The following is a 27,849-nucleotide window of genomic DNA, read 5'->3' as shown; positions in this document are numbered from 1 at the left end:
CTGAGGCTGTTTGGGGTGTTAAGAAAATACAAAGTCAGTCTCCATGCACTCAGCAAAATGGATTTGCTCAGTAGAGCATCAACAGTTATCCCTGCAATCCTTCATTCAGTGGAAATATTTTAACTCCACACAGATTTACGAACATGATCTCAACTCAGACTGCAGGAGAGCTCTTTGGGACCCAACATCTAAAGCAGGGATTATTAAGCTAATGAAATAGCTTACTGCACGAGTGAAAACAGAACCCAGAACTGCTTCCTCTCCCCTTCCTCACCCCCCTTCATCTGTTGTACGGTTAATTTTTTGTGTGTCCATGCCCCAGAAATGGCATTAGGACTGGAAGCCTGACAAGTGTTTCTGCCAAGTGTGGCTGCACCTTTTCAGACAGACTACTTTAGTCTAACAAACTGTCAGCAACAAGCCCACATACTGACAGAACAGGCTCGAGAGGCTGCCCAACACAGAATACACAGAAAGGCACTTTGTTGATGATGAATGGCTATTGACCCTACTTGAAAAAGAACAGACTGGTCCTTAGTTCAGGTTTAGTCATCCTCTCCCCTCCACTAGGGCAGCTTGTATTGAGTCTGGTATAATTGAAAGGAAAGTCCTGTAACGGTTATGGATGCTTTTTCCCAAGACAGAGAACGTGAGTTGGAGGGGGGAAAAAAAGAAATTGACTTTGAAATCTTTTGCACGTCACCTTCACTGCTATTTATAAAACATTTTCAAATACTACCACAGAGGGAAGATTTTGCCCCACATTACATCTGACACAGGCACTTAGCCCTCAGATCTTTTATTTTTTTTTAAACCCTGCAGATTGCAACACTGTCCTTTGCAATATTTACATTTCCTGCCAGACAGAGCTTTGTATAGTTTGCACTGCACGAAAACTGGCATTAAACTGAAGAGCTGCACTTAAAAGGATCTTTCTTCTTGCTGGAAGAAGAGCAAGTGTGGAAATCAGGCACGGTGACCTTTGAGCTCTCCCCTCTGCTGCTTATATTGAGTCTCAAGGAGCTAAATGCTTCTGCAGCAAGTGTTTAAAAAAAGGATTAAAAAATTAAGTTAAAAAAACCCACCACTATAATGTCTGGAAAGAAGACATGGCAGAACACCATGAAGACAAGTCAGTATTTATCACATGAAAGACAAAACACTCATACAGTGGTTACTCAGGATGCAGTCAGGCACTTAGTCACTTGCTCAAATAAAGCCTTGATGTTTTTTCCCCACAGAAACAACATTTAATATTTATAAAAGCAAAAATAAGACCAGCAGGATCAAATCAACAAGAAATTTAATATACTTGCACTGCAGTGCTTCATTTCTTAGAGCAGGTGTGTAAACCACGCTTTTCAAACACGTGCAAACTTCACCTCCCTGATGCAGCCAGGGGAGAGAGCACAAGACACTCACAGATCATCCTCTGCCAAGAGCCCACATGGAATAAAACTCCCAGTGAATCAGATGAGAACAATTCCAGCAAGGCTAAGGAACAACCCACCAGGCACAACAGTGGAAACTCCGAATGTAAAAGCACACAGCGCCTTACTAGGAAGAGGCTCACAGAGAATTCTATCCTCAAGTAACATCAGTAGCCCTACTGCAAGAAATCAATCACTCCATTCGTTCACAGAACTTCTTCAGGCTTGTTCCTGGCAGTCTGACACTGGATAATGTCTCCAATCCAGTGAAACCACTGTATGTGCAAGGTTGCTTATTATTAGGACTAAAAAAATACCCAAACAAGTAAAAATCCATTAAGTACACAACGTAAAGTTTGATTTCAGTTTAACAGGCAATCTTGGGGGAGCTCATTTCTGGACAGTAAGAAATCCTGTACATCTTTCAGTTCAGACTGAGACTTCCTAATGCGGATGTTTGCTTACCAGCACCCAAACTGAAACCATTTAAACACCTTTAAGCATTAAATAATTTTACAGTCACTGCCTACTATCTGGATTCAGCTTTTAACAAAGACAGATTTTTACAGACCCAATACAAAAACAGCTCAGCGTTTGGCAGTAAGATCTGTTACTAGAGACACTGCAGAGAATTAAAAGTCCCTGCATGACACTGCAAGCAGATCCCACCTCACAGACCTTCAGCAGTTCCCAGTAAGCTCCACTTCTTGCTGACCTAACTATGAGGGCAGCAAACACATCCTGACTTTTTTGCCCCTGGAATAAAACTAAGAGGAGCGTTGAGATATTCTACTCAAGATCAGGTAGAGGATAGTAGCAATGAAACTCTCAAGAACAGACTTCTGAGTCTGAATGTGAATTGCAATTATGCATGAGATGCATAGCTACTATGAGATCAGGCTGGTTCTGTTCCTATTGAGGTAATGGTGTGGCAATTATAACTATACTCAACACTTTCAGCACACTGCATTTCTTAGGGCAGTTTCTATTATATAAAAAAAAAAGAAAAGTTTTTGAATAAGTCCTCAGAAAATGACTGCAAATGACAGGGATTGAGTCCCACTTTGTACTTTATCCTCACTAACTCAGTCCTACTGCATTTGTGATGCCCCATGGTTCGTAGCATGGAATGGAACACTGAGGAGCATTGCTAAAACTCCCCATCTTTTCAGCACAGTGTTACTTAAAATAAGTTTTTGCAGATCTTTAGATCGAACTTCAAAGCCGATGTGGCCTTACACCATGCTCATTTACACTCAGCAGTAAAAGGAGGAGGTAGTAAAAGGAGGTTCTTACACAGCTTCCATCTCCAAATCATCCTCATCATCTTGAGAAAGCTGCAGGTAAGGGTTATCTGATGCTGGACGGAACTTGTACCCAGTGAGGACAAAGAACACCAGCGTGGCCATTTCATTCAGCAGCTGCAAGTAAGACACAAGATTGAAATTCAGTAATCCTTCATGGTCATAAAACATTTCTCCCCGCTCATAAGGTTCAAGATTGAATGGCCAAGAAGCCTGTGTCATAGCAGAAATAAAAAAGCAATTTTTATTCTGTTATCATTAATCCCAGGCTAAAGGCTGTCAAGCTCTTTCTTTTAAATTTCCCCATCACTTCAAATCCAGTTACAAACCCAGACATCACTCTGGTGATGTTCAGCAAGACTTAAAAGCCAAGAAAAATAAACCTGAAGTTGTTTGGTATTTTCAACAGTTAATATATTCCAAAGACTACCTGCACAGTTACTTGGATTATATGTTAAGAAACCAAGTATTTAAAAGTCACTAGGCAAATAAAGCCTGTAAATGGAAAAGCGAAAGTCTATTTCACTGGCTCCCCAGGGCCTCAATTACACAGGGCAAACCTGAGTATTTTTTTTCCCCCTCTTCTATGTCCTTGATTAATTTCCTTCAGACATTTTTAAATTGAAAGACTAAAATCAATAAAGCAATTACTTTCAGACATCTCATGTATAATCCAGCAGTCTTGCTGGTCAAACAGAACTAAAAAAAATCCACTCCTGCCACCAGGAATGATCGGTGATATTAACGAGGAGAAGCAGAATGCATCGTGGAGCTTTGACACGTCCCACCACAACATGAAAAACAAATTAAGAGTTTGGTTGCTGTGGTTATTTTTACAGATTAATAAGAAAAAAATAAAATAAAGGCATGGATGTGTTTTCCGTTATTGACAAATACCTGGTACAGCCATTTCCACTGGAACGGAACAGCAATCTTTATGAGAATTGCAATGATTTGTGTGAAGTAAATGTAACACACAATCTGTGGGAAGGAAACACACAATCAGTGAGTGAGAACAATAGCATCATCCTGACTGAACCTATTTTTCCAGAGAAATAGCTTAAGCAGTTCCCAGACACCTCATTATGTCAGATTAGCCCCATTATGCTCCTTCGATAAACAAGGAAGATGCAGGCTGAGGGCTCTGCAGGCTGTTGAACATCCAAATGACTCAAGCTGCTACTAACATGTTTAAGTTACATTGGGAAAATGCTTTAAGCATTTGGATTTTGTAGAATTCAAGAATCAGTACTGTAAAGCATTACTCTTAATGCTTCTTAAGAGTCTGAAATGAGACCACTGGAAATCATTAAGGAGGATATACTCCCTCAGGAGGTATGCTCAAGGCTCCCACTGACTTAATAAGCAGCTGTATGCATGCATCTCAAGGCACCATTTGCTCCCAAGTTTGGTTTTTACCAAGTTTATTGTACTTTACTCAAGCCCATCAATTCAACTGGCAGCTCGAGCTGTCTCCAGAGGAAATTAGTAAGCATTACAGATAGCTGGAACCAATTTAAAAGATAGAAGGATGCAACTACTTGGAAAAGAAGGGAAGTTGCTTTGAGGTCTGTAACCCAGTTGGCTAAGATGCCAAAGCACAGCACTGCCACAGAACTGTCAACATTTCCACCCCATTCATGAGTTATAGCAGCTTCAAACAAGTAATCCAGCAAAAAGCTGGAATGGCTTCCAAGTGCCCTGTATGCACAGGTACACAGCTGCTGGATTTGTTTGGGTCTTGCTTGTATGTTTTTTTGGCTGTTTTGTTTTAAACTTACCATAACGTAGTAATGCCTGAAAAGCTTCAGCTTTGCTAGGTTAATGGCAGCTGTCAAGAGAACACAAAAATCCATCAAAAGGTTGATTGAGAGTGTTCTTCCTGATGCTTGTTCACAAGGTAAGCAATCAAAAGTAGGACTCGGGGACTTCCAGATTTAAAGCTTTATCCCCACAGCCTGCTGGTTGCTCTAAGGAGTGCTATTCTGTCTTGGCTACGTATTGGGTAATCTCTAGGCTGGGGCAGCCAACCTCTTACAAAGGCAATTCAACGAGATGACTAAGTGTCACACGTACACACTCCAGAGCATAGAGCCTCCCTCTAGTGCTCACCTGTCTGTAGCCAACTACATACTGCTGCTTTAGTCCTGCCACAAGGGCAGTGCCACCTGATACTGCCTCAAAGTTGCTCAGATCAGCTGAAGGCACGGATCATGTCAGAAAGTACTCACAGAGGATGCATTTTCTAGGAGGCAGCCCTGAACCTCAGAATCACTGCATCTTGTTAAAACACTTCCGCTGCTGTTCAACAGCTAAGCCGTATTCTCTGTCACTCATGGCTCAGTCATAATTTATAAGTGAAATGGAAAGTCACACTAATCACTTCTCATTGCAAATGCATGTGTTTCAATCACAAACCATGTAAGTGAAGGCCCCAGGCTAACCTGCATTCATTGGACTGACACATCAGCTCTTGAGGAACACGGCACGTATTCACGTGAATGAGCAGAGGTCAACAACAGATGTAACAGCTGTCAGCTCCAGTTTGAGAGTCAGGTTTTATAGGTGCAGCAGGAAAACAGATGCAGACTTCTGGAGCTTTTGTGACAACAGGAGAGGCAAAGAGCCCAAGATATGCTGACAGCATACAGAGATGCAATTTAGAGCCAATGAAGACATGTTGCAAACTGGAAAATACTGCTACGCACTTCTTTGTGGGCTGCATATGAAACACCATAGAATAGCATCAGCTCTGCAATACAGAGCTCTGGACTGCAGAAAGCAGTGCTCAAACTCCAGACTTACATCTGCAGAGTAAGTACAAAGAGCACCTCACTGTGCAGTAGATGCACAGACCTGCAACTGCCCCGGAACATCTTCTCCTCACAAAAGTACAATTAAATAGCAAAAAAGTATGGATTTTCATGGGTATAGTTGTTGATTAGACAGCTTAACGTTAAAAGCTTTCCATAACATCCTTGAAGAAAGATTAAAACATGAAAATCTGCAGGACAAACGGATTAAATCATGAAGTAATGCTGTCCTATTTAAAGAACTACATTAAGTGTGATCATGAAGATCTTGTGATTCACCACGTAGTGCTTTGTGCAGGAAGATCTATTTTCAACTCAACATATCCATCTTCAAGAACCGCTACCAACTGGTGCAGTGACAGGCCACAAGAATTCCCAGGCTTTGTAGTTACAGGAACACCAACTCAACAGCTGTGATTCAAACTGCCAGTCCATCAGTGCTTTACAGTCAACAACTGAGTGAGCTGGGGAGTCATTTCTGTTCAGGCAGTGCATAGGAGGAAAGGGTAGGGATGCCAAAAATCTGGCTGCCAGCTGAAGTCACTGGAAGCACCTCTCTCTCAACAGATAAAACACAGCTCAAGATCTCACCTATGTATCATGATAATCAATATCATAATAATCAGCATTACAACTAGATAACTGGAGCAGCTAAGCATGGGGAAAAAAGGAGCAAGAGAAAAAAAATAGACAAAAAACACCCGGTAAAAATACTGAAAAGCCACCTGTGGAAGCCAGCTGGCTTCTACCACAGCTAGGTGGTCTCAACTTCAGAGATACTCCTCTCCACTGTCAGACACTGGACTCAGTATTAATGCACATCTACGCCAGTTTATCTGAACAGCTCCAAGTCACAGCACACACTGTTCTGAAAGAAGTCTAAAATCATCACTGCTTGGCATCAGCAGCCTGCAAATAGCTTTTCCACAGGCTGAAGGTGCTCCAAGCAGTAACACTCGAGTCTTGCTATGCTGGACACTTTGAGACTTAGGCTCACCTAGCCTGGCAGTACAGACATCAACAGCAACACACAGGAGAGGTTAGGCCAGCAGCTGTCACTTACAACTTTAATCACTTGCAGCCCCAACCTGTGAAGCTGTGATAAAGCAGCAGCAATCACAGCATGCAGTAAAGGCTGGGTAAATTTATGTTTCAAGTACGATAACCATTCTTCTAGGAACAGCACTTAACTGCAGAGTACAAAAAGAATAAAAGAGACTCTCTACCAAAGGTTTTACAAATAAATTCATACTTGTGTTCCACTGCTTTCACAGACTAATTAAGATAAAAGCAATCTTCCAAGAAAGGTTTATAACACCTATACCCTGCTTCTCTCTGTTTCCCCTCTTCATCACCATTTACTTTAACAGCTTGTGCCTGCAACAGCCTGATCTGCATTTTCAAAAAACCAAAAACCAACACGCTACCGAATTTTGGAAGTCAGTCACTGTTTCAGATTGCTCTCTATGCTAATTTCAAATGCTGAAGCAGCCTGTAAGATGGGGGGGAAGATGAAAGTCAGACCACTAGAGCCCTGCACAGCAGACAATAGCTTTTTGAAGAGTAATAGGCAACTTCTCAGAATGCGTATGTAAGAACAGTAAGAGGACTGCAGATGAGAGAATAGGAAGCCCAAATTCAGGCAATACAGAATGCAAGGACAAAATACAAAGCATCTAGAGCAAACACAAAGTACAGATAAGAATATTTCCACAGTGCACTGCATGGTATAGTAATATTTGAGATGCCATGTCGTTGCCAAATACTAAATGGAGGTTTTCTATCCCCTCCTGCTCCCCATGAATGAAGTCACACAGGCAGATTTAGACCTCAAAAAGCTACTCCAGGAGTAACTCTGAGAAGTATGGCCTTATAATCTCTATGGCACTCTGCTTAAAAGCATTCCTACATCAGAAAGAAGAGGTGAAGCACACAGATACAGTAACTCTCAGTGTCATACCAGCGAAGGTGGCACAGACTAGTTAATCTTGAATATTCTGAAACACATTAGCCATTTGGCACAGAAGTTCCCCATCACACTCAGAAGAGATTCCACACTACAGGATAAGCAACGTCTGCAGCACGTAACTGCAATTTCAACCCTGGAACACAACAGGCTTATTTCATTTCTCAGCATTTTTCAGCTCTTCTGTGCTATCCACTGAGGTCTCAAGACTGATATCACTACACTTTATCTCAGGGTTTTGATATGTCTGTGTACTGCCTGGAGCATGTTTACCCAGCCACTAGGCTCTTCTCTCTAGAGGGCTGCAGAGGTGTTTTCAAGCTCAGGTCTCTGGAGTCATTGCTTCCAACACCTGCTGAGCTCAGCTAAGCCAGGATGTTCTGCACCACTCAGGACAGAGCGTTTTGTTCACAGCTTTTTCATGGCACAGAGGCAGAATGATGCTGAATATGGCAAAAGGTTCTTCGTGACATGGGAACAAGCATGGAAGCATTAATCATTTGCCCACTGCACAGCACACAGGGAATGTTGCCTGGCAGCTATACATTGCAATGTATTTCCCCTAGTACTGCTGCCAACCGTGACATGCTGCAGTGCTTCTGGAAAATAGCTGACTGTTTGTGATCAGACTGCACCAAGCTTCACATCTCTTAACACACAGAAGTACTGGCAGAACAAAAGCTGCAGCGGTGTTTCCAGCCCTCCACTCCATTCTCAAACAACAGACATCAGGTAAGAGTGGGTTATGAGACCTGAGAGGCCCAGTGAGATCTTTGAGTTCTGAACGAAAATAAGGACTCTTCCAACAGCACAGTCCTTTCTCCTCCTCCTCTATTAATGCCTCTGAACAAGGTAACGATAGCTGAGCAGACTTCCAGCCCAAACAACCTTAACTCAGTCAGCAAGGCTCACTTCTTCACACCTTCAAGACAACATCCACAATGTAGATGGATTGCAGTGGACAGACAGCAAGCTCCCTCTGAAAAATGCAGCAACAGACCAGCAGGGCTGCAGCTAGGCTTAAGGTGGTGATTTTAAATGAGGAAAAAAAAACTCCTAAAAAAAGGGGTTGTATTTTTTTTTTAATACCCACCACCATGCAGGATAAGAAGCCTGCGTGCATCAAGTATTTTGCTTCAGAGTTAAAGATCACCTGCAAAGGAAAAAAAAAGACACCACCACACCAAGGCAGCTCAGAGCCAGCTGAATGACTGCACCATGCCTACTCCTCACCAGCAATCCATAACATCTGTGCTTGCAAGGTCTTCTTGGATAAGTCATAGCTTTAGACATATTTCTCTAGCTTTTCCACTCCAAAAAATAACTTTTAAAAAAACAAGTTGAAGTGAACATTAGCCAGTGACTTCAAATCACCAGCAGTTTAACAAGCCTTTTATGTAACTGCAGATTGTTAAAATAAAACCCTACAGCAGGCACGGCTCTAGCAGATTGAAGACTCGTAGTCAGGCCAGCTTTCTACTTTATTTCTATTCTAGTCAGACTGCAGTCACGACTGCACTCGACCCAAGGGAGCACCATCTAATAACAGGTTGTGAAGTACCTAGAAGAGGACAACAAGACAGACAAACAGTCAGAAACATTAGCAGGAGCCTGAGCCATAAAGTCCTGCAGTAGTTAGTTCTAAAGGACACAGGAAGTGAAAATAATTTTCCTTAGGACCTTCTCACCAGCAAAAAGGTCACCAGAAGACCCAGAGACAGGAAAAACAACTATTGAATTTATAGGATACAATTTCCCAAGACACCCTCTGAGATAATGAAGTCTGTGCAAGAGAAACAGGGAAAACAGCCTTTGAGGTAACGCCAGACAATAAATCTCAGCCAGCAATAGGCAGCCTGACCAGAACTCTGCACAAGATTCAGATAGCTCTCAGCACGGACAGACAGAGCAGCAGCTAGACTGCATATGAAAGGATTCAGTAGCTTTCACCAGTTAAGCAGAAAACTGCCTTCATTTGGTAAATTCAGAGTTGGTGCTGGTGATGTTTCTTGAGAAGGCAAGGGACTGAGCAGCACCCCTGCAGAATACTGCCTCCAAGGGAAGCCTGCAGAGTAAAGAGCGTGTGGTTCCAGTCATGATGGTTCACTTATAAGCCTGTGAATGATTCTGTTTTACTTACAGTGCAACCAAATCAGCCTTAGTTTCCTTATCAGGCACATTAGCAGCATGACACCATCAGGTAACACTCCCCATGGGCTTCTGTCAACCACCTCTAAATATCTAACATCTGATGAGAGCTCCGTCCCCGTGGGGGTGCTGGGTACAATCTGGCACAAGCCTATGCAATGTTTTCCCTGATAATTTTTCTTAACTCTTCCCTTATCACACGACTCACCGCTGCCTTTTGCTGTGCAGTCTCAGCACACAATTACTGGATTTGCAGAATCCTTACAATGAAATGTGGTCGCAGCAGTGGGTGGCTCACACACAGCACTCACTGTGAAGAGCACTGCTGCACGTGTACCAGTGATACAAGACAGAGGCCTAAGGGACAGTCCGAGGGGCTGCTGTGTACATCGCCGTACACAAGGCTGTGAGCACTTCTCAGATCACTACACCCTTACTTCCATTATGCACTACGGCCAATCTTTCAGAATAAAAAGCCAGCAACAATGTTATGACTCAGATCAGGATTCCACCTGTCACTATGATGGACAGACAGGTCAAAAGTCCTTATGTTGAACACCTTTGACGTTCGCTACCTTATTTTCATCCTTCATTCAGTGTTTTAAGGTTAATCAATTCAACTCCATAGCACCATCTTGTGATACGAACCACCAAGTGCAAGGTAAGCACAGGCTAATCACCTCCGGGTAGATCTAATGGCCTTCCATCTCAGCTCTATGCACAAGCCCCTGAGCTCTCAGCACTGGAGCAGCTGCTGACTCCATTGCATGCAGGAACTCTGCCTTCTTTACAGGAACACTGATCCACACCAGTTAAGAACCTGGCCTTATTTACAAAAAGTCCTCAACTGACCAAGTCATTGCCTCAAAGATGGTCTAAACTGAAGCAGACTTGTAAATGCAGAAAGATTCCAGAAGACATATATACTCAGTGAGCATCAAATGACAGACTACTCAAACAGCTGCCTGCTTCCAAGGAAGCCAGTGTTATATTCCATGGCTTGAATCTACAGCCAACTGAGAAACTTTGGAAGAAGTGAGAGGACAAAGCAGGAAAAGCAAACATTACAAAAGCCATATTTGGGTTGACTTTCCATCCATCATCTCACTTTCACTGCTACAATAAACATAACTTGACTTTACACAAGCAGCCCTTGGAACTGCTGTACAAACACAGGCAAGATGAAAACTGTGTTACATCCAATGCCAATTTATGTTTTGTTTCCTACTAAGGTTATTTCCTTCTGTCCAGGTAGGAAAAGACTTCTGATGGTCAGGCTATCAGTCAAAATATACACCAATGCTAGAATACACTTCTAGATTGCTTCTGAACTTGAGTCTAAGAACAAGGTAAAGCTGTCAGATTATTTCCTTTGATACAGTGTCTAACTGGAGCATTTGGGGCTGTGCAGGCACCTGCAAATGAATTTCAGATACGAACTGTTGAAGCAATGCATGAAAAAGGGCATTTCCCAAAAGGAATAACCTAGAAGACCACAAAGGAAAAGTAGCAACGTAGCAACAACAGAATAGGCTTACAGCTTTAGTTCATATATTTAAAAATCAGCATCATGTTTGAAATTTTGGAAAGATCTTCTGGTACGTAGCACAGAACAGTAAGAAAATCACTGCTACTTGCCTTTTCCATCTGTTGCTGAAGCCTCCTGTAAATGTCTTATTGACCTGAAAAATTAAGAAGTAGAATAAGCTCTTTTCACTGCAGCCCTCCAGAACTCCAACAGTTCCATTAGCTCTTTATGGCTGGGCTATGCTCATAATTAACTGTGCCTCAGCACGGGTGGCACTGCATATATTTCATCCCCATCTCCCAAGCAGTTCAAATATCTGCATCTCCTTATGATTAAGAAATCTAAACTGCTAGAGCCTGCTTCTGCCCACAGAAAGCTGGGACAGGGCAGAGTGAGAAACCAGGGCATTTCCCAGCATAATGCTTACCACTTGTACAAGTAATCTGAGCTACTATTCAGAGTACTGCCAAGCATTTGGCACCTCACTGCTCTTTTAAGCTCTTTTCATTTAAATACTTGATTACAGCTTACATGGCTAAACAGGCTCCTTACGTAACAGAAGCTACCCTGCAGGAATGGAAATTCAATGGCCAAGGCTTAGTCACCTTACTGGCATGATTCATCCCACCAGAGGCAGTGAGACTACACAGATGAAAAAGGGGCAGAATTATGCCCTAGGTTTCACTGCCAGTTTATGTTGGTACCATGACAATGGAGGAACACAGGCTGTACCCTATATAAACAGTTATAGGACAGTTCATTCAAACACTTTCCATAACAAAACCACATCTGAACAACAAATGCCAGTTCTGTACTAGCGTGTCGCTACGCAGAACTACAGATTCTGGCATTATATAGCAAGAGCTGTGACTGAAAACGTTTCCTTAACCATAGCTAATTAGAATCTCTCTGTAACGAAAGTTAGTTTCCCGTAGTTTTATTTACCACACCCAAACGCTGTCATCCTCAGAAGAGCTGCAGCACTTTGAGTGCAGTGGGGGAGTGTCAAGAGGGCTGTGCAAATTTCTTGGAAGACGTTCACTTGCGTTGGCACAAGGCCACAAGACGGTTGGGTTTGGTCCTTACACAGAACCGGGGAGGTTAGTGCAGCGGAAACACACCCTAGCAAACCACAGTGGAGCTTACTCACATCTACAAAGTAACACGTTATGAAATAGTTCTCCAAAACACTCAGGAGCTGCACACTACGGAGTGAAGACGTTTACTAGACAGACATACTCCTGCACTTTAGGAAAAATGCTGGAGATAATTGAGAAAAATTAGAATATTCTGTGTTTAAAACCGAGAAGCCAGAAGCTCCTTCAAATCCTCCTTTGGATGCAGCTGCTTTTTCAATTAAGACTAAAATGAATTTAGAATATAAATGTTCTGCCTAACTGGCAAGCAGCAACAATAGCATTTATCTGAATTATCTGTGTTTTCGTTGAGTTTTACATAACCAACATTTTTCAATGCCAAGTAGAGTGGAAGGAAGGGCAGGGAAATGCTCCCTGTGGGATTATTTCTTCTCAACAGTCAAGTAAATATGCAGTGCTACTCTGGCTGAAAGAAGCTCTGACCTCAGACAACACCACCGGTTTTGAATTTAGCAGCCTGCTTTCCATCCCCAGTCACTACCAAAAGCCCATTTTTCAACATGAGAGAATCAGCGCTTCTGAAACATTTCAAGTTCCAAAGGCATCTGCAGTCTGTTTGCACTGTTCTGGCCATGCTTTTAAAACACCCCCCCTTGAACTTTTCTAAAGCAAGCATCTTCCACAATGCTGAAGTGCTGAGACTGATACAGTTTAAGAAACTAACAGAAGACTTGACTTCAGGACAGACATTTACTTCTCTGCTTCAGCAGCCTCTTAACCTCTAACATCAATACCCATTAGTGAGAAACAGCTCAGGGCATCAGTACTCAGAAGTGATCGCACACAACAACTCACCATACCACTGGAAATAAGATGGCACCACAACACAGCAAGTCTACCAGGAAAAGGATTTCTTTCCACAGTCCATATTCAGTTGTTCCCTCTTCTGTTGACTCTATAATAATGTATGCCACGTTTGCTAGCACCTGCAGGACGAGAAGTGGGTAATGGTTTCAGAAGCTTTCCAAGGATAGACCAGATGTGGGCTGCAAGTTCAGCAAAAGCTATCCCACAGTTGCAGAAAGAGCCCATTCAGTAACTTCAATTTTTCTACTGCAGATCTATGTCAAGAATCACACACAGCATCTGCAGAGATATAATCGATTGGAATGCATTTCTGCTGACATTCAGATGGTAACCCTTTTTGGTGCATGCTATGCTGGACCCATGGTTTCAGTAAAGACAACAGAATAAAAATCGACTGCAAGCACAGAACAGCACTCTGCACACAGATAGCAGTCTAACCACATTATTCTAAATCTAGCCAGTAAATCAAACTGGTCATACGAGTACATTTTGTACTCCATACCCAAGTTCTAAAAGAACTCAGACAGTAAATACATGCGATTTTGCAGCTGGGCAACAGATCACATCCCCAAAAGCTGAAAGGCCATTATACTGCAACAGCAAATAGAAAAGCTGCCTTCCTATCTCCTTCAGGAGACAAACACCGATTGCTTTGAGCACACTGGAGACATGAGACCCAAGGGACCTCACAAATTTCAGTGCTCCCCATTCCTTAAGCCCATTTCAGCACACTTCTCAGAAGTGATAACTTCCACCTAATTTCTGTGTTTGGTAATTTAATATTGCTTTGCAGCCCAAGTTTTGTCCCAGCATGACTAAACCTACGTTACAGCTACTTGTTTGCTTGCTGATATTATTTGATAACCATTATCTAATACTCAACATAAAGAGAAAAGTTGGGAAAATTATATAACTTCTGGCCCTTTAACAGCTTCAAAAAAATTATAACTCAGCTCACAGGCTTATACAAGCAGTAATTTATATTCTGTGTAGGATTCACAGCCTGTTACAGTTTCCACAAGCTGCTCTCCCACAACACAGTAAGTACTGACACAGCTCAGTCCTCACCTGAAGTGGGATGACAATCATGAAAATTTTTTTGTCTTTATCTGAAAGGATGTGTTTAATGAAAGCCCAGCCTGTTCCAATGAGGGCAATAGTGATGAACAGAAGAGCACCCTTAAATCTGAAAGAGAAGCAGATAATGCAAGGAGATATTTTATACTTCCTCTTCAGCCCAGGTTATCTTTTCTACAGTCAGTAAAGCCACAAACCCAAATAAATAGCCTTGCTATTCATAACTCTAGCAAATGCTTATCCTACATCAGCAAACAGATGCCTTGCTTACAACCATGCATTACACAGCAACATTACCCTCCATTCACAACCACCAATATATGCAATCTTCTCCTGGGGGAATCATCCATTTACCACGGTGAACAGAAGAAAACACTGGCAGCTGCATCCTCTTACTATTCACACCAAAAGCAAATTAGATACTTGAATATTAACATGAACAAAGAAGAGCAAAGCATTTCTTCTCCTTTTACTCCTCCACCCACATCAGCACCAATTCTCTGCAGCTGTCCTCTGCAAGCAGTTTTCCCCTTTACACTGGGCTCACTGCTGTCTTGTCACTCACAGCTCAGCATCAAGAATTAGCAATTCCCAGGTTCCCTGGGAGGGAAGGGAAATTCAGTTTCACCATTTAATTCACCAAATCTTCTGATACACTTACAGGTGAGTGATGTAATAGACAACAGCCCAGCCTTCAATAGGAAATCCCTGAGAAGAAATGTAGTGGTAGTCGATCTGAAAGCAGAAAACATAATAAGATACTTTATAAGATTTTCATCAGCACCCCACCCATGGCCGTTAAACAGCTCTGCTTTAGCAGGCATCTCAAGTTGCATTGTCAGTGCATACAAACTCATAATTTAGATAAAGCTTGCTCCCAACATTCTAGCATTGTTTAGTGTCATCAAGGTCATCCCCATTCACTCTGTTTCCTAAGCATTAGTGAATTTTCTTTACACAACCTACAGTCTTCCATGCCTAACTACAGTTAAACAACTGCATTTCACCTTCATTGTTCAAGTTCAGTTGCATTAGGGAATTAGGCACCTTTCAGTTTCACTTTCATTGGAAATCAGACTGAAACCTGCTGATTCCAGGATTTTGTAGGTGTTATCCTAGTCTGAACTTGATGGAGAAGATCAAAACTGGCACAAACAGGAGGATTAAACGTTTGTCATTACCTTCATTAATGATACCTTTCAGTGGAAAGGCAAAGTCAAGACAATACAATAGAGACTTCATGTAATGAAGGTATTAAAGCTTATAATATTGTTTGCTATGGCACAGCACACTGTGCCAGCTAAAGCAGCACCTCTCAATTCTACAAACATCAAGGTTCCCATTCACTGACATTCATTGTAATATTGCTGTATTGCTTGAGCAGTACCATTGCTCAAGCTTCCAGGCCAGCCTCAGATGGCTGTAACATCAGAACTCATGGAACTGATTCAAGCCTCACATACATGCTTGCTGCTTCCCCACGATCCCAATTGTATTTAAAGTCACAATTTGCTGATGAAAACTGAATCTCCTCCACCACACAGCAGCAGTTCAGTACCAACATTTCAATTTGAAAGACACTTCTCTCCCCCTTCCCTCCTACTCTTCTCCCCCCTCCACACAAATTCCTCTAACAGCATACCCTGGATCTCATATTTCTAATTCCCAGCTGAACAGCTTAAGGCAGGGAAGCCATACGTACTGCATGGAAGACTAAGGACAGTGATTTGGTGAAAGGGAGGGCTGCCATCAGCCAGTGAATCTTAAAGACGTCATTTCTGGGAAGAAAAACGTGCCAGTTAAGAGCCAGCAGTAAATTTTTGTTTCTGCAAGGATATTTCTTCATCGTCTACAAATGTCAAACATTATCTCCCAGATAGAGCTGACTATCAGCATAAAGCCATTCCCTTAATGCTGCAGTCCAAACTTTTACAGCATCCTGAACAATATTTTAACTGCATTCTCCTACTTTTTTAATCCTTGGGTTGGAAGATCGCAATTCACAGGAACATCCAGCATGCACAGATCAGAGCAGTCACATAATTACCAACCTCTACTCAAACAGACAGCACCCAGCCCAACCCAAGTCACTGCATCACATCACCAGATGAACTTCACTACGTAATGAGTCCACCAAAAGAACTCCAGATTACCAAACAACCAGATCACCACGTGAACTTCAAACTAAGCACAAGGGCTTAAGCTGCTCCTGGCTTCTGATGCCACGTTAACTACCAAGAAGCATGGCTGTTAATTAGTAATTCCTGTCGCTTTTGATTATAATCGAAATTATTGGCTGCCATTCCCCACACAAAGAAAATTGAACCATTTGCTCTCTTAATTTACTTTCAAACAGCATTCTCCTTTTTTCAACTACAGGAACTGGTTCAATTTCTGCCACAACGTATCTATAAGACATACACTACACACAGTCTCTTAACAACCTTACAGCAATGGTCTGCAACAGTGGCACTGATGAAAGTACCTGGTTTTAAACTGGAAGATGTATACATTAAGCACATAGCATTGTGCCAGTTTTAAGTGATAAAATCTGAATTGGGCATAATAAGTGGAAAAAACACATCAAACAAAGTCCATACTTGTCACTGAAACAAAACTTGTCTGCTTACCGGCGTTTACGAAGGATGTGGATCCACACAGTCCCAGACAGGAAAAAGAAGAATGCCATGGAAATGTAAAGTTTTGGCAGTGGGATCTCACCTGCTGAGAGGTAGCTTTCAGGGTTCTTCTCCGTAATTTCTATCTGAATATGAATGGTAAATTATGCACACAGTTGAAAAAACACGTGGCTGAAGCAAACTTCCATTTACAATGAGACTTTCAGGAGAGGTATTATCACAAGACTCAAAAAAGCGATGCTTCCTATTTTGTTACGTTGGTCCATGACAAGAGGTGAATGCTGGTCATGTGGCAGTAAAGGATGAAGCTTCCCACCAGTATTCATTACATTTTGCTGCTGTGTGACAGATGGCAGCAGAAGGAGCAGTCTGACAAATGGTGTCTGACACAGAAGTGCATATGAAGCAAAGGTGTGCCACTGAATTCCTTGATATGGAAAACATTGCACCAATGATGTTCATCAACACCTGCTGAACATTTATGGATACCAAACAGCGGATATTAGCACAGGGAGGTGGAGAGTGCTGGCAAAAATGTATAGCTAATGGTGGTGAATATGTTGAGAAACAGCATTTTGTAGTAAGAAATTGCTTTATCAAACAGTGTTACTGTGCTCCTTGTACCTGCTGTCATTTCCATGGAAACAAATAGGAGGCAACACTTTCAGAGTGACCTGAGTGACCTATACAGAATCAGCTCTTCATCCTCAAGAGTTTCAAAACATTTTCAGAACTACCTCCACAGCCTGAGCTGTTCTATTACACTCTGGCTCAACAGCACAGAACTGAACCCCGGGATGTTAAAAGAGATAGGAAGTGTGCTATACAATATAACCCTTAGGAACATTCACTGAGCAGTGTAAAAATGCATCCCATTCAGGCCAGAAAAAAAAAAAAAAAGCCCTGAAAATTCATAAATGCCAACAATTTAAATTGCAACAAGTCTTAATATCTGTAATCATGTAAAGAGAAAAGATTTTTGACAGCAGCCAGCCACGAGCTGTTTAAGCTCTCACTTGGTTACAGTGCCAGTCACAACTGTGTACACTGAAGCCCACATGTATCCTTCATATCTCCAAACATTTCTCTAAAAGTTGCATTTTAATTCTTCCTACTGTAGTGCTGCCTTCAGAAATGGCACCGCAGAGATTAAATGCACAGCTCTGAATCACTTCCCACCCCACATATACACTTGTACACCAAGCACATGTGGTATATAAACTACAACTGGAAGTTGTATATTTTAGATAAAGCAAATGAATTTACTGCACTTAAGGAGCTATACTCACATCAAGACTAAACAGCTGCTGATCACGAGGTTTCCCATTACTGTCAATACATTTATGGAAATACAGGCTGTAGAGACCTTCTTGGTTATCAGAACTGATGTTAAAGAAAAACTGAAAACAAGGAACAGGTAAGTCAACACCATTTTCATTCAACAACTGGGCTGCACTGTAAAGAAGCTATCCCCATTGGAGCTACAAAAGTCAGGTCAGCTGGTTCCTCTCAGCAAATAGCCTGTTTTGAGGATACCTGCACACGTGCAAATCTCAACAACATACCAGATAGAAACACTATGACTGTGCACTCCAAAAACCCAAGACCTTCAGGCTTCAGTGCTAAAGCTACTTCACCACAGAGAGAAGACAGCAACAACTGTCCTCTATCTAATGTGACCAACCACAGAATTTCGATCCTACTTGCCCAAATACAAAAGCAGCTGCTCTGCTCCTATCCCAAACACACATTTTCACAGCTATATAAATGTGTATTATATCACATGACAACTCCAAGCATTTTATAGGAACCAACATCCGCAAGTGAATCAGTGTGCTGAAACGAAGGAACTGTCTGAACACATTAGGACTAGACAACGGCAGAAGCCCTACCTGGAATGAGATAGTTCCTCTGTCGTTGCGAACAGGATGCTCTTGTTCTACTATGCTCTGGGAAAAAGAAAATAAACACAGATTGCAAAGCAGGTACCCACATCTGGTTACATCATCCAAACAATGAGAACCCATTTCGTAAGTTTACGGGGAGGCTAAGAGCAATGAAACACTTCTCTCAACTTTCCGGCCATGCCTGCCCTGGACCTCTCTCCCACATGCTTTCTGAATGAGATCAGCAGACAGTTTCTTACCTGTGAGGATGTTGTACTTCGTTTGGACTTCGTATCTAGAGACAGAAATATTCATGGTATATTTAGAGTGCTTGCACACAGACATCCTCGTAGACCAGCACCTTTTACACACTGCCTGTACCTTCCTCAAATGTTCTTACACTAATCCACGTGGCAGTTTCCAAGATAATCATTAACAGTTTTCTCCCCAACCCCTCCCTACCACCCCAGGACTCTTCCCTCCATATCCGTTCATTCTGAACGCATCATCAAATGTTAAGATAGTAAAAGTTCAAAACTTAGATTATGTTTTTAGCTTTTGCATGTCAGCACGTTGTCAACGTTCATGCAATGCTACTGCAGGAAATAGCAAAACTAGACTTGCTGATGAATGCTGGTGTTACCCAGCCTCATACCCTGACTTGTTCAAACAACTGAGCAAAGTAAAGACAGCGTGCTCCATTTTTACAAGGCTGTGTAAATTCTAGCCCAAGGGGACACCTGGAATGCAGCCACAACACACTGTCGGATGCACACTGACCCAGAAATCAGCAGTGAAAGCAGATACAGTCAGGTTTAGCAAGACTTACCTGTGCCATCTGTATTTCTGTTAGTCTCAGTCGGACTTTTATCGGAATCAATTTTATCTTCAGAAGATTTTGGTGGCTTGGTAATCAAGGCAGTGCCATTTTCCTCAGACACAAATGAAATCTTAGGCAGCAGGTGAGAAGCTTCTGCAGAGAACTGTACCTTCACACTGAGGAAGCATTTTTTTTTTTTAGTACAAAATTAAGCCAACTGATATTCCTAAAGAGACTGTCATGATTTACGTATGATCATAAAAGAAAAATTAACCTATCAAAATATGCCAACAGCCATTTCAAAAGAATTCTATTTACTCACACATCATTTTTGAAGTCCAGAAGTAAGATTACAACAGAAACACCTTGCTCAGGTTTCTTATTCAAAATACAGTAATCCACTTCTTCATCCTGGCAATGAAAGCAAAACAACTTCAGAGCACCTTCCTGTTAATAAGAACTGGGCATGTTCTCCCCCAGGTGGAGGTAACTATTTTTAGTCCACTAAGATGCAAAACTGGATTACCCCCAACAACCTGCCTGTACCTAATGGCTCTTTCTTCCTTCCAGCTCCTCCTGGAATTACACAGACTACGATGCATCCCCAGCATAGAAAAGAAATCCCTCATCTCTTACCAGATAAGTGGAGAACCCATCATTCCTTGTTCGATCCAGACTGAACCCCACCTATGAGACAATTAAGGAGAATCTGTCAAATTAGAACAGCTCAGCCACCCCAGGATGAGGAGCCAAGTCACAATGAAATGAGTCTAAACTGGCATTTCTTAAATAAAGTGCTGTATTTAAGGCTGAATCCAGATTTTCTTCTGGTATTACCCAGTTATGGAGCAAATCGTTCAGATACAATATATGGAGGATCTCTGTAGGTCTCTTCCAACTCAACTATTCTATTGTACACACAAAATAGATACATGCAGACACAAGTTCAGCGGAGGATCTGGTAAGATAAAATGAGTTCTTAAAGCAGAATGAACAGCACTTGAGGATAAGTCTGGTAGGCCACGTATCCCCACAAGTTGCTCACCCAGGGAAGGATGCAACCAGCACTACTCGTTATGACATGACACTTCAAACAGGTTACAAAAATCCACTGCAAGGCTAATTTCCCAGGAAGCTTAATGGATGCAAAGTAACTTACTGATGAGCTGCTCTTGTCATCAACATCCACAGGTGGCTTCAATGAAAGGTTGCTCACATTGACTTTCATGAAACCATTCTTGAAGAAGCCAAATGTATTCAGGTGCACTTTCTGCCTCACGTCATCCTATGAGAAAGGAAAGTTTACAAATGTCACACAGTGTCACTGTTTTGGCTGAGTTAAACACAGCCACCCGCAGCAGCAATAAAGGAGGAAGCAGGGTGACCAGTGTTCACACAGAACATGATCATACCAACAGCAAATTTCTTCAGGACACCTTCAGATATAGCCAATGATTTCACTGGAATCAATCAACTCTTCCAACCTCAACATGAGCTTCAAATGTGTCAGTGCTTATCACTTGACTGTACTCCTGGGACTGCTGATTAAATGAAATATTGCTATTAAAAAAAAGCCCCTACCACTGCACGAGGCTGAAGAGGAAATAGCTAGTTATGGTGCTCTTACCTGAGACACAAGGCCTCGAGACTTAAGAATGATTAATGTCCAAAGGAATAGGGAGGTCAAACAGAATCACTTGGGTTTCCTACCAGGAATTCCAGTCCTGTCTTCTGCCCCTCATCTTAGTTGCAGAATAACTCATCTCCTCTCAGAGTGGCAAAGAAACTGCATGAATGGATACCTCCTCATAACTGGCTCAGTTGAGAACGGCTCAAGTACACTTGGCTTTTTTATTGTCCTCCCCATAAGGAGATCATGAAGGACAAACAAAAAGCAGTAAAAATTACAAGCCAACGTCTTATCAGACAAGGAAAGGTCATATCCCTAAAACTTTGCATTCAAAAATCATAGAGTAGGTATGGAATCAGAGCCTCAAATCCTACAGAATCTTTAACTGGAAGGAAAATAAGAACAGAACAACTAAAATTAAGTAGCAAATTTAAAGTGCAGTTGGCTCTCCCCCTTGACACCAAATATTAATTAGATATCGCTGCATAAAACTTCCCTTACACAAATATCACTCAGCTTAACAGCAGGACATACATCCTGACACTGCCAACCTGCAATCTAGCTAAGAGATCACCCTAAGACAATCAGGTTAACCTGGCAAATAACCAGATGGCTCCTCCAGCGCTCAGAAGAGGAAAAAAAAAGTCAGCAACACGTGGCCTGCAGCAGATGCCCTGTTTAACAGAGTGCTGTAGCTGTGCCATCTCCATGCTGCAGGTCACTTACACGCCTGAGGCAACAGTCCATCTGGTTAATTTCACAGAGCTTTCAGAGTAATTTCTCAGCCAGCTTTTTCAGCTGTACACCTGGGATGGTATGAACCACTTCTGGAGGGATAACCATTCGTGTGGGTGTCAGGGGCAGGGCAAGGAGGGAAACAGAGCATCACCCAGCCACAAGGCTTTCTGCATGCTGTAAATACAATGAGAAGCAGCTGCTTAATTCAAACTTCTTGCAAGCAGTTCAATTTAAGTTCATTTGCTCAGCAGTTCACCAATATGCTGCCCATCAACAAATGATAATTGACACATAACACGCACTTTCCTCCCTGGTTTTATATCAGCTTTGAGTGCTTAGAGTTTACAGATTTAGTTCACAAATCCTTCAGCTTTACACGATCCTGAAGAAGCAACAGCACATCCCCCAGGAGCATCGCCTGCTCCACATATTGACAGCTTAAAGTTGCAGGCTTACCAATAGCTGTCTCACCTTTCACTAGAGCTTTAACAGGTTGGAAAAATACAGCTTTTGTTCATGATCTTGCAACTTCTGACTGCAGAAACCTAAGACTGTGTCTTTATAACAAAGGTGTGAACCAGTACAAAGAAATGCTGCACTAATAAACACTCTGCACCTTCTGGACTAAAAGAAGCGTCATCCAAGATCCTGCAGCTCAGAATCCACAAATTATCATCTAACAATTTACTCAGAACTCACTGGCACGATGCTATTAGCACAGAGAAAATGTTAACTGAGGGCATTGACCCTTACATGGAATGACTTGTATTATCTGTGTAAGCCCAATAACTTGTACAAGATTAAGTTGTACTGGAAGGTCTTCTCATCTTGTGCAACTGAACTCCAAAACTTAACAAGATAAAAAGGCCACAAGATTCACGGACAGAAGCAACCACTGGAAATAAACATCTCCCACATAAAGTTTAACATGAAGTTGAAATTCAAGCATCATTACATAGGAGGGGGTTTTGCTTCCCCTTTGGAAACCACTGCATGGCAAAGATAACTAATCAGAAAGCAACACCACGACTGGCTACGTAGCACCGTTGGCTGGATGGCTCCCCTTGTTAGGTCTCCAGAAACCACTTAATTTCAGCAGCTCACCAGCATTAAGCTTAACTGTGTGCACGACAGAGGCCTCAGCTACACAAACTTCCCCATTCTCTGAAGCAGTTTTCCACTGCATTGTGCAAAGCATAAGGCTGCAGTAACACAGCTTCCATTTGCTGAGACTGGGGGAAACAAAACAAAACACCTTCCAAAAGCAACCCTAACACACAGCACAGTTTTGGTAACCAGAAACGTTCCAACCTCATCATGGAAATCTCGAAGAATTGTTTCAATACATTTTCTAAAACTTTCCCAAGTGTTTTCTGCTTTTTTGTTTGTTTGTTTTAAATAAATTACCTATTAATTTAACAACGCTAATAACGAGTGTTACCAAGGAAGAAAGTCATCTTCGGTGACGTTATCCTAGCAGAAAGATTCAAACAAATTCATCTTCAGAAACAAGAGAAATACCTCACTTTGTACATTTCCATAAAGATAAAAAGCTATTTTTACTCAAGACACAGAAAAACAGAAAAGCTTCACTTCAGCACATTAGTTACCAAGCCAGAAAAAAGCTTTTCTAACTTAGGCAACAGCAGCTTGTTTGGGGAAGCCCATACCTTTAATTTGGCACAGCCTCAGAGCACACGTTGCCAACAGCACCAACAGCAGACAGGCTGGTCATTGTGCAGGTCGTTAGAGAACCGGATGTTTACATAAAGTGCTGTAAAGTCACAAACGAGGAGCCCACACTCCAACAATGAAGCTCAGGTTTACACAGGTGCACAAAGGCACGAAAGCACTTCTGTTTCCCTTGGTGTTTGGTTGGTCAGTGTTGCAACTTACATGAAAGTCATACTACTCAGCTATGATCGTATTGATTGTAATAATAAGATATATTTTAAAATCAAGCATGTTATATCCTTGCAGTTTAGAAATGCCTGAATAGGAATCACAGAATGGCCAGGGTTGGAAGGGACCTCAATGATCATGAATCTCCAACCCTCTGCCACAGGCAGAGCCACCAACCTCTACATTCAATACTAGACCAGACTGCCCAGGGCCCCATCCAACCTGGCCCTGAATACCTCCAGGGATGGACGGGGCATCCACAGCCTCTCTGGGCAGCTGTTCTAGCACCTCACCACTCTGGAGCAAAGAACTTCCCCTGACATCCAACCTCAATCTAAATACCCTCCCTCAACTTCAAACCATTTCCCCTTGTCCTGCTGTTATCTACCCTTTCAAAGAGTTGAACCCCGCAGCCTTCTTTTCTCCAGGCTGAACAAGCCCAGCTCCCTCAGCCTGAAAGAGGAACTATAAATAGCAATGTTTGCTGCTGAGAAGGTTTGCTTGAAACCAGCTCAAAAGTTTACTACATAACAGAAATAGCAGCTCAGTATAAATTTCCAGCACCCAACTACTACTGGACAAGAAGTCTTCCAAACAGCAAAGTAACCAATAAAAGTTTCCTAATTTGCTGTTTGAAGAGAAAGTTAACTTTTCCTGAGGCAGAACAATGTTCGTTCCATTGCATTTTAGACTACTACAAAGACAGGAGAACTCCCTACAAATGAGTCAGGAATGATGGACCTCTCAATTAAGGGCATAGGGGATGTTGCTGTAATATTCTGGTATGCTCCCCGCACTGCTGTTCTCCTGCAGCAAAACCCCAGGACAGCCTTCTCATAAGCCCAGCAGCACTGCTGGGGCCACAGCTCCCGCAACAGCCTGCTAGTAACGAACTGTCTTCAAACATGGGTACAAAACCACAACGGGACCTTTCAAAAAGCACAACCTTAAGTCTACTAAGCTGAAGCAGAGAATGGTCAGCACCGATTCCTTCTTCTGCCTGAATCACTCACTTGATAAATACGAAGAACGCACGTCGGTAAGAGGAATAAAGCAGCACCTCAGCCTTCAGAGTAGAACGACAGAAGACGGGATGGGAAGAGCAATCAGAACGCGGGCTAACAGCGAGCCCGAAGGAGTTCCCAGCGCACACTGGGCCCGCACACACAGCCCGACCCACGGCCCGCACTTCCCCACAGCACGGACGAGGAACAAAAGCAAAGCCAACCGGGGCCCCAGCAGGCCAAAACACAGCGGAAGAGCCGGGCCAGGCAGCGGGACAGGGCCAGGGCGAGAAGAGCCCGGCCTGAGGAGAACGGGATCAGACCCACTGCTCCCCTCACCCCACTCGGAACCGAGCCCAAAGGATGCTACGGCGCAGACCTTACTTTGAGGGTGAGGTGATGGACGCGGGCTCCGGCCGGACCCGCACAGAGCAACGCCAAACCCAGCACCACCACAGTAAGAGCGGCGGGAAGGCCGCAGGCCGCCATCTTTACTCCAACATCAGCATCCTGTTCCCGCGGCACTTCCGGGAGCGGGGTGCGCTGGGAAGGTCACGTGATCAGCAGTGGGCAGGGCTGCTTGGGACACACCCTGCAGGCGGCCCCGCCTCGCGGCCTTCCCGCGCCGTGCCCGAGATGCCGGCACGTGTCCCAGCCGTACCTGCTGACCACGTGACGTCCCCCGGCCCGCCCTGCGCTGAGCTGGGCTCGGGCGTCGTGCCTGCAGCCCGTCCCTGGGAGCGGCGCTGATGGCGAGCAGTCCGACCCGCTGAGCGTTTCTGCTGAGCGCTGGGCTCCGTGGTTCGTTTTAAACATCTCTCTATAGGCAACAGAAAGCTTTCTGCTTCCTTAGTGGGGTAGCTTAGGAACTACTGAGCTATTTGATCTCCGTGGTCCTACTTGAAGCTACATGCAGCCCAGACTTGGCTTCAGTCAGGCCTGCGTTGCTCAGTTACATGAGCAGCCAGGCAGCCTGCCAAGGGACAATGAAGGCAGCCTTCAGACAGACTTACCCACTGCTGAAACCATTTCTGAAAGATGTGATCCGCTTAGCAATGTGATAAAACGCAGCTTCTGTGTTCTGTCAGCTCTCATCACTCCGACGTTTTTCCTTTCAGAGCACGCAGTGGCAGCTGTGCAGCTTTCCTGAGCCAGGCGTGCAGTGGAACAGCTGAGCCGTGAAGTGTGCATCAGGGCGCATGGGCAGAGAGAAAATCCTGACCCTTGTTATAACACTTACATGGAAAGTCCCATCTTTATTCAGCAGTGATTCAGATGTCACTCTACACGTTACCTCCTATTTAATCTTCCCTTCTTTCTCTCATTCTCTTAGGTAATAGAATAAACACAGATCTCTCAACACCGCCAAAGATACCAGAAAATACCTGGAAGTCTGACAAACAAACTTGGATTGTTCTTTTTCTAGGTAGTAACCGAGCGAGCCGCTAGATGTCCCCTCAGCATCAGGCTTCGTGGTGCCAGCTATGGGAAAGCTATGGGACAACATCGGAGAACCAAAGCATGGTTCTGGTCAACCTCTTTTTCTCCAAATTCATATTTTTAATGTTGTAATTGCTATCATTCCTGTGCTCACACCTCCCTAGGAAGCCTAAAGACTCATGAAAAATGGTTGTTTGCAGCCACAGCTGCAGCACAGGCTTTGTGCCTCACTCTGTTCTCAGTGACTACTTCAGTAGCCAAACGGCATGAAACTGTCCTGTATAATTCCAGGCACTGTTCATCCCATCAACCTCTCCTAATCAGAAGGTATTTCCTAATAACAATCAGGGAATTTTATGTCACAAACTTAAATTGTCTGAATATTTCTCCTCGTAACTCTGCCAGCTCCCAGGATATTGCAGTGACTAAATCACAACTGACCCAGACTAAGTGATCTGTGGAAGTTAGAACTTGTATAACACAGAAAGTAAACACAGTAAACACGTTACATTTTTCAAAGGATGTACACATCAAAAGATTCTAGACTTAAATTTACATTCCTAAGAATACACGAATCGTCTCTTCTCTGTAATAAATACGCTGTAGGAACAAATGTCTTTACATTGATGTTTTACTGTAGCCACCAGACAAGATAAATTACCTGGCTGTAAATGGACCATTCTAGCAGTTATTCTTAACTGTGTTCACACATGCTTAGTTTCTTTAGATTCCTTTTCATTGTTTTTCCCCACGTGTACCTGAACGTAATTAGGATTCTTCAGAGTTTTTTGGAAGTATCTGATGAGCAACTGTTGAGATTGGATGGCAACCATCAGCAGCATCAAGAAACTCCTGGCATATGGGTAGCACGTAAGTACACCTTTAGTACAAAGTAAAAGCGGGCTAAGTATTTGTTATCGATGTGCTCTGTGAATGTAACTATATGTGAATGTAACTATAGGTATGTTGCAGAATAGCAAAACCTGTTTTTTCTCTTAAAAAACAAAAAAAAACAAAAAAAAAAAAAAAAAACAAACAAAAAAACACAGAGCACAAAAGCACAGTCAGAAGGGCAGTGACCTCACCTTTCAGGTTGTGGTTCTACAGCTACTAAGCAAAGTAAACCTGGGGATAGAAACTGCAAGCCAGGCAAGCTCATAACAAAAAAGCAGAAACGATCCAAGAAATCATTTTACAGTTTAGATACTGAAATTAGAAGTCAATTCATAGCTGAAGTACAAAATAATGCCTCAAACTGACGTTTAAATGAGGCTCCTGTGTCTGTGGGCAGAGGGTGGGGGCAGGGTGGGGGGGGGGGGGGGGGGGGTGGAGGTCCCAGGTGAGGATGGTCAGGGCCATTCAGGTTTATCAGCTCTTCATCAGGTGTTAATCAGACCCCTGTTGGCCCTGATAGGGCACTAAAGAGAACCGAGGTCCCCTGCTGCGTGTCTGCACGTTGTGACTGCAGAAAGGAAACAGCTGTAGTGGTGATGGCCTGAGGGAAAGGCGTGTCCTCTTCCTTTCTTGGTGCTGTTTCAGTTCCAGTGTATAGAGGTTGTA

The 27,849-nt window shown here is 43.0% G+C and overlaps 1 protein-coding gene across 3 annotated transcripts in view; it reads right to left on the bottom strand.

The window, feature by feature from the left end:
• GPR107 (G protein-coupled receptor 107) overlaps nt 1-25,387 on the bottom strand; it is a 33,657-nt gene extending 8,270 nt beyond the window's left edge. Inside the window, exons 1-18 of one of the 3 annotated variants that reach the window (XM_052668000.1) lie at nt 25,234-25,345; nt 20,988-21,107; nt 20,735-20,860; nt 20,212-20,262; nt 19,898-19,986; nt 19,585-19,751; nt 19,016-19,050; nt 18,762-18,818; nt 18,159-18,269; nt 16,861-16,994; nt 15,933-16,008; nt 14,892-14,965; nt 14,222-14,339; nt 13,142-13,272; nt 11,300-11,343; nt 4,516-4,565; nt 3,632-3,715; nt 2,727-2,851 (exon numbers count right to left, since the gene is read on the bottom strand). In XM_052668000.1, coding sequence (XP_052523960.1) covers nt 2,727-2,851; nt 3,632-3,715; nt 4,516-4,565; nt 11,300-11,343; nt 13,142-13,272; nt 14,222-14,339; nt 14,892-14,965; nt 15,933-16,008; nt 16,861-16,994; nt 18,159-18,269; nt 18,762-18,818; nt 19,016-19,050; nt 19,585-19,751; nt 19,898-19,986; nt 20,212-20,262; nt 20,735-20,803 — 1,415 coding nt within the window. In that variant the 5' untranslated portion in view covers nt 20,804-20,860; nt 20,988-21,107; nt 25,234-25,345. Of the gene's footprint in view, nt 1-2,726; nt 2,852-3,631; nt 3,716-4,515; nt 4,566-11,299; nt 11,344-13,141; nt 13,273-14,221; nt 14,340-14,891; nt 14,966-15,932; nt 16,009-16,860; nt 16,995-18,158; nt 18,270-18,761; nt 18,819-19,015; nt 19,051-19,584; nt 19,752-19,897; nt 19,987-20,211; nt 20,263-20,734; nt 20,861-20,987; nt 21,108-25,228 lie in introns of all 3 variants that reach the window. The other 2 variants (XM_052667999.1, XM_052668001.1) reach the window with 2 other exon arrangements.
• Between the last annotated feature and the right edge of the window lie 2,462 nt (nt 25,388-27,849).

This window comes from Tympanuchus pallidicinctus, unplaced genomic scaffold (assembly GCF_026119805.1).
Source record: "Tympanuchus pallidicinctus isolate F22 unplaced genomic scaffold, pur_lepc_1.0 scaffold8, whole genome shotgun sequence".
NCBI lineage: Eukaryota > Metazoa > Chordata > Aves > Galliformes > Phasianidae > Tympanuchus > Tympanuchus pallidicinctus.
The sequence above is the reverse complement of the archived record's forward strand: the minus strand, read 5'-3'. Positions and strand labels throughout refer to the sequence as shown.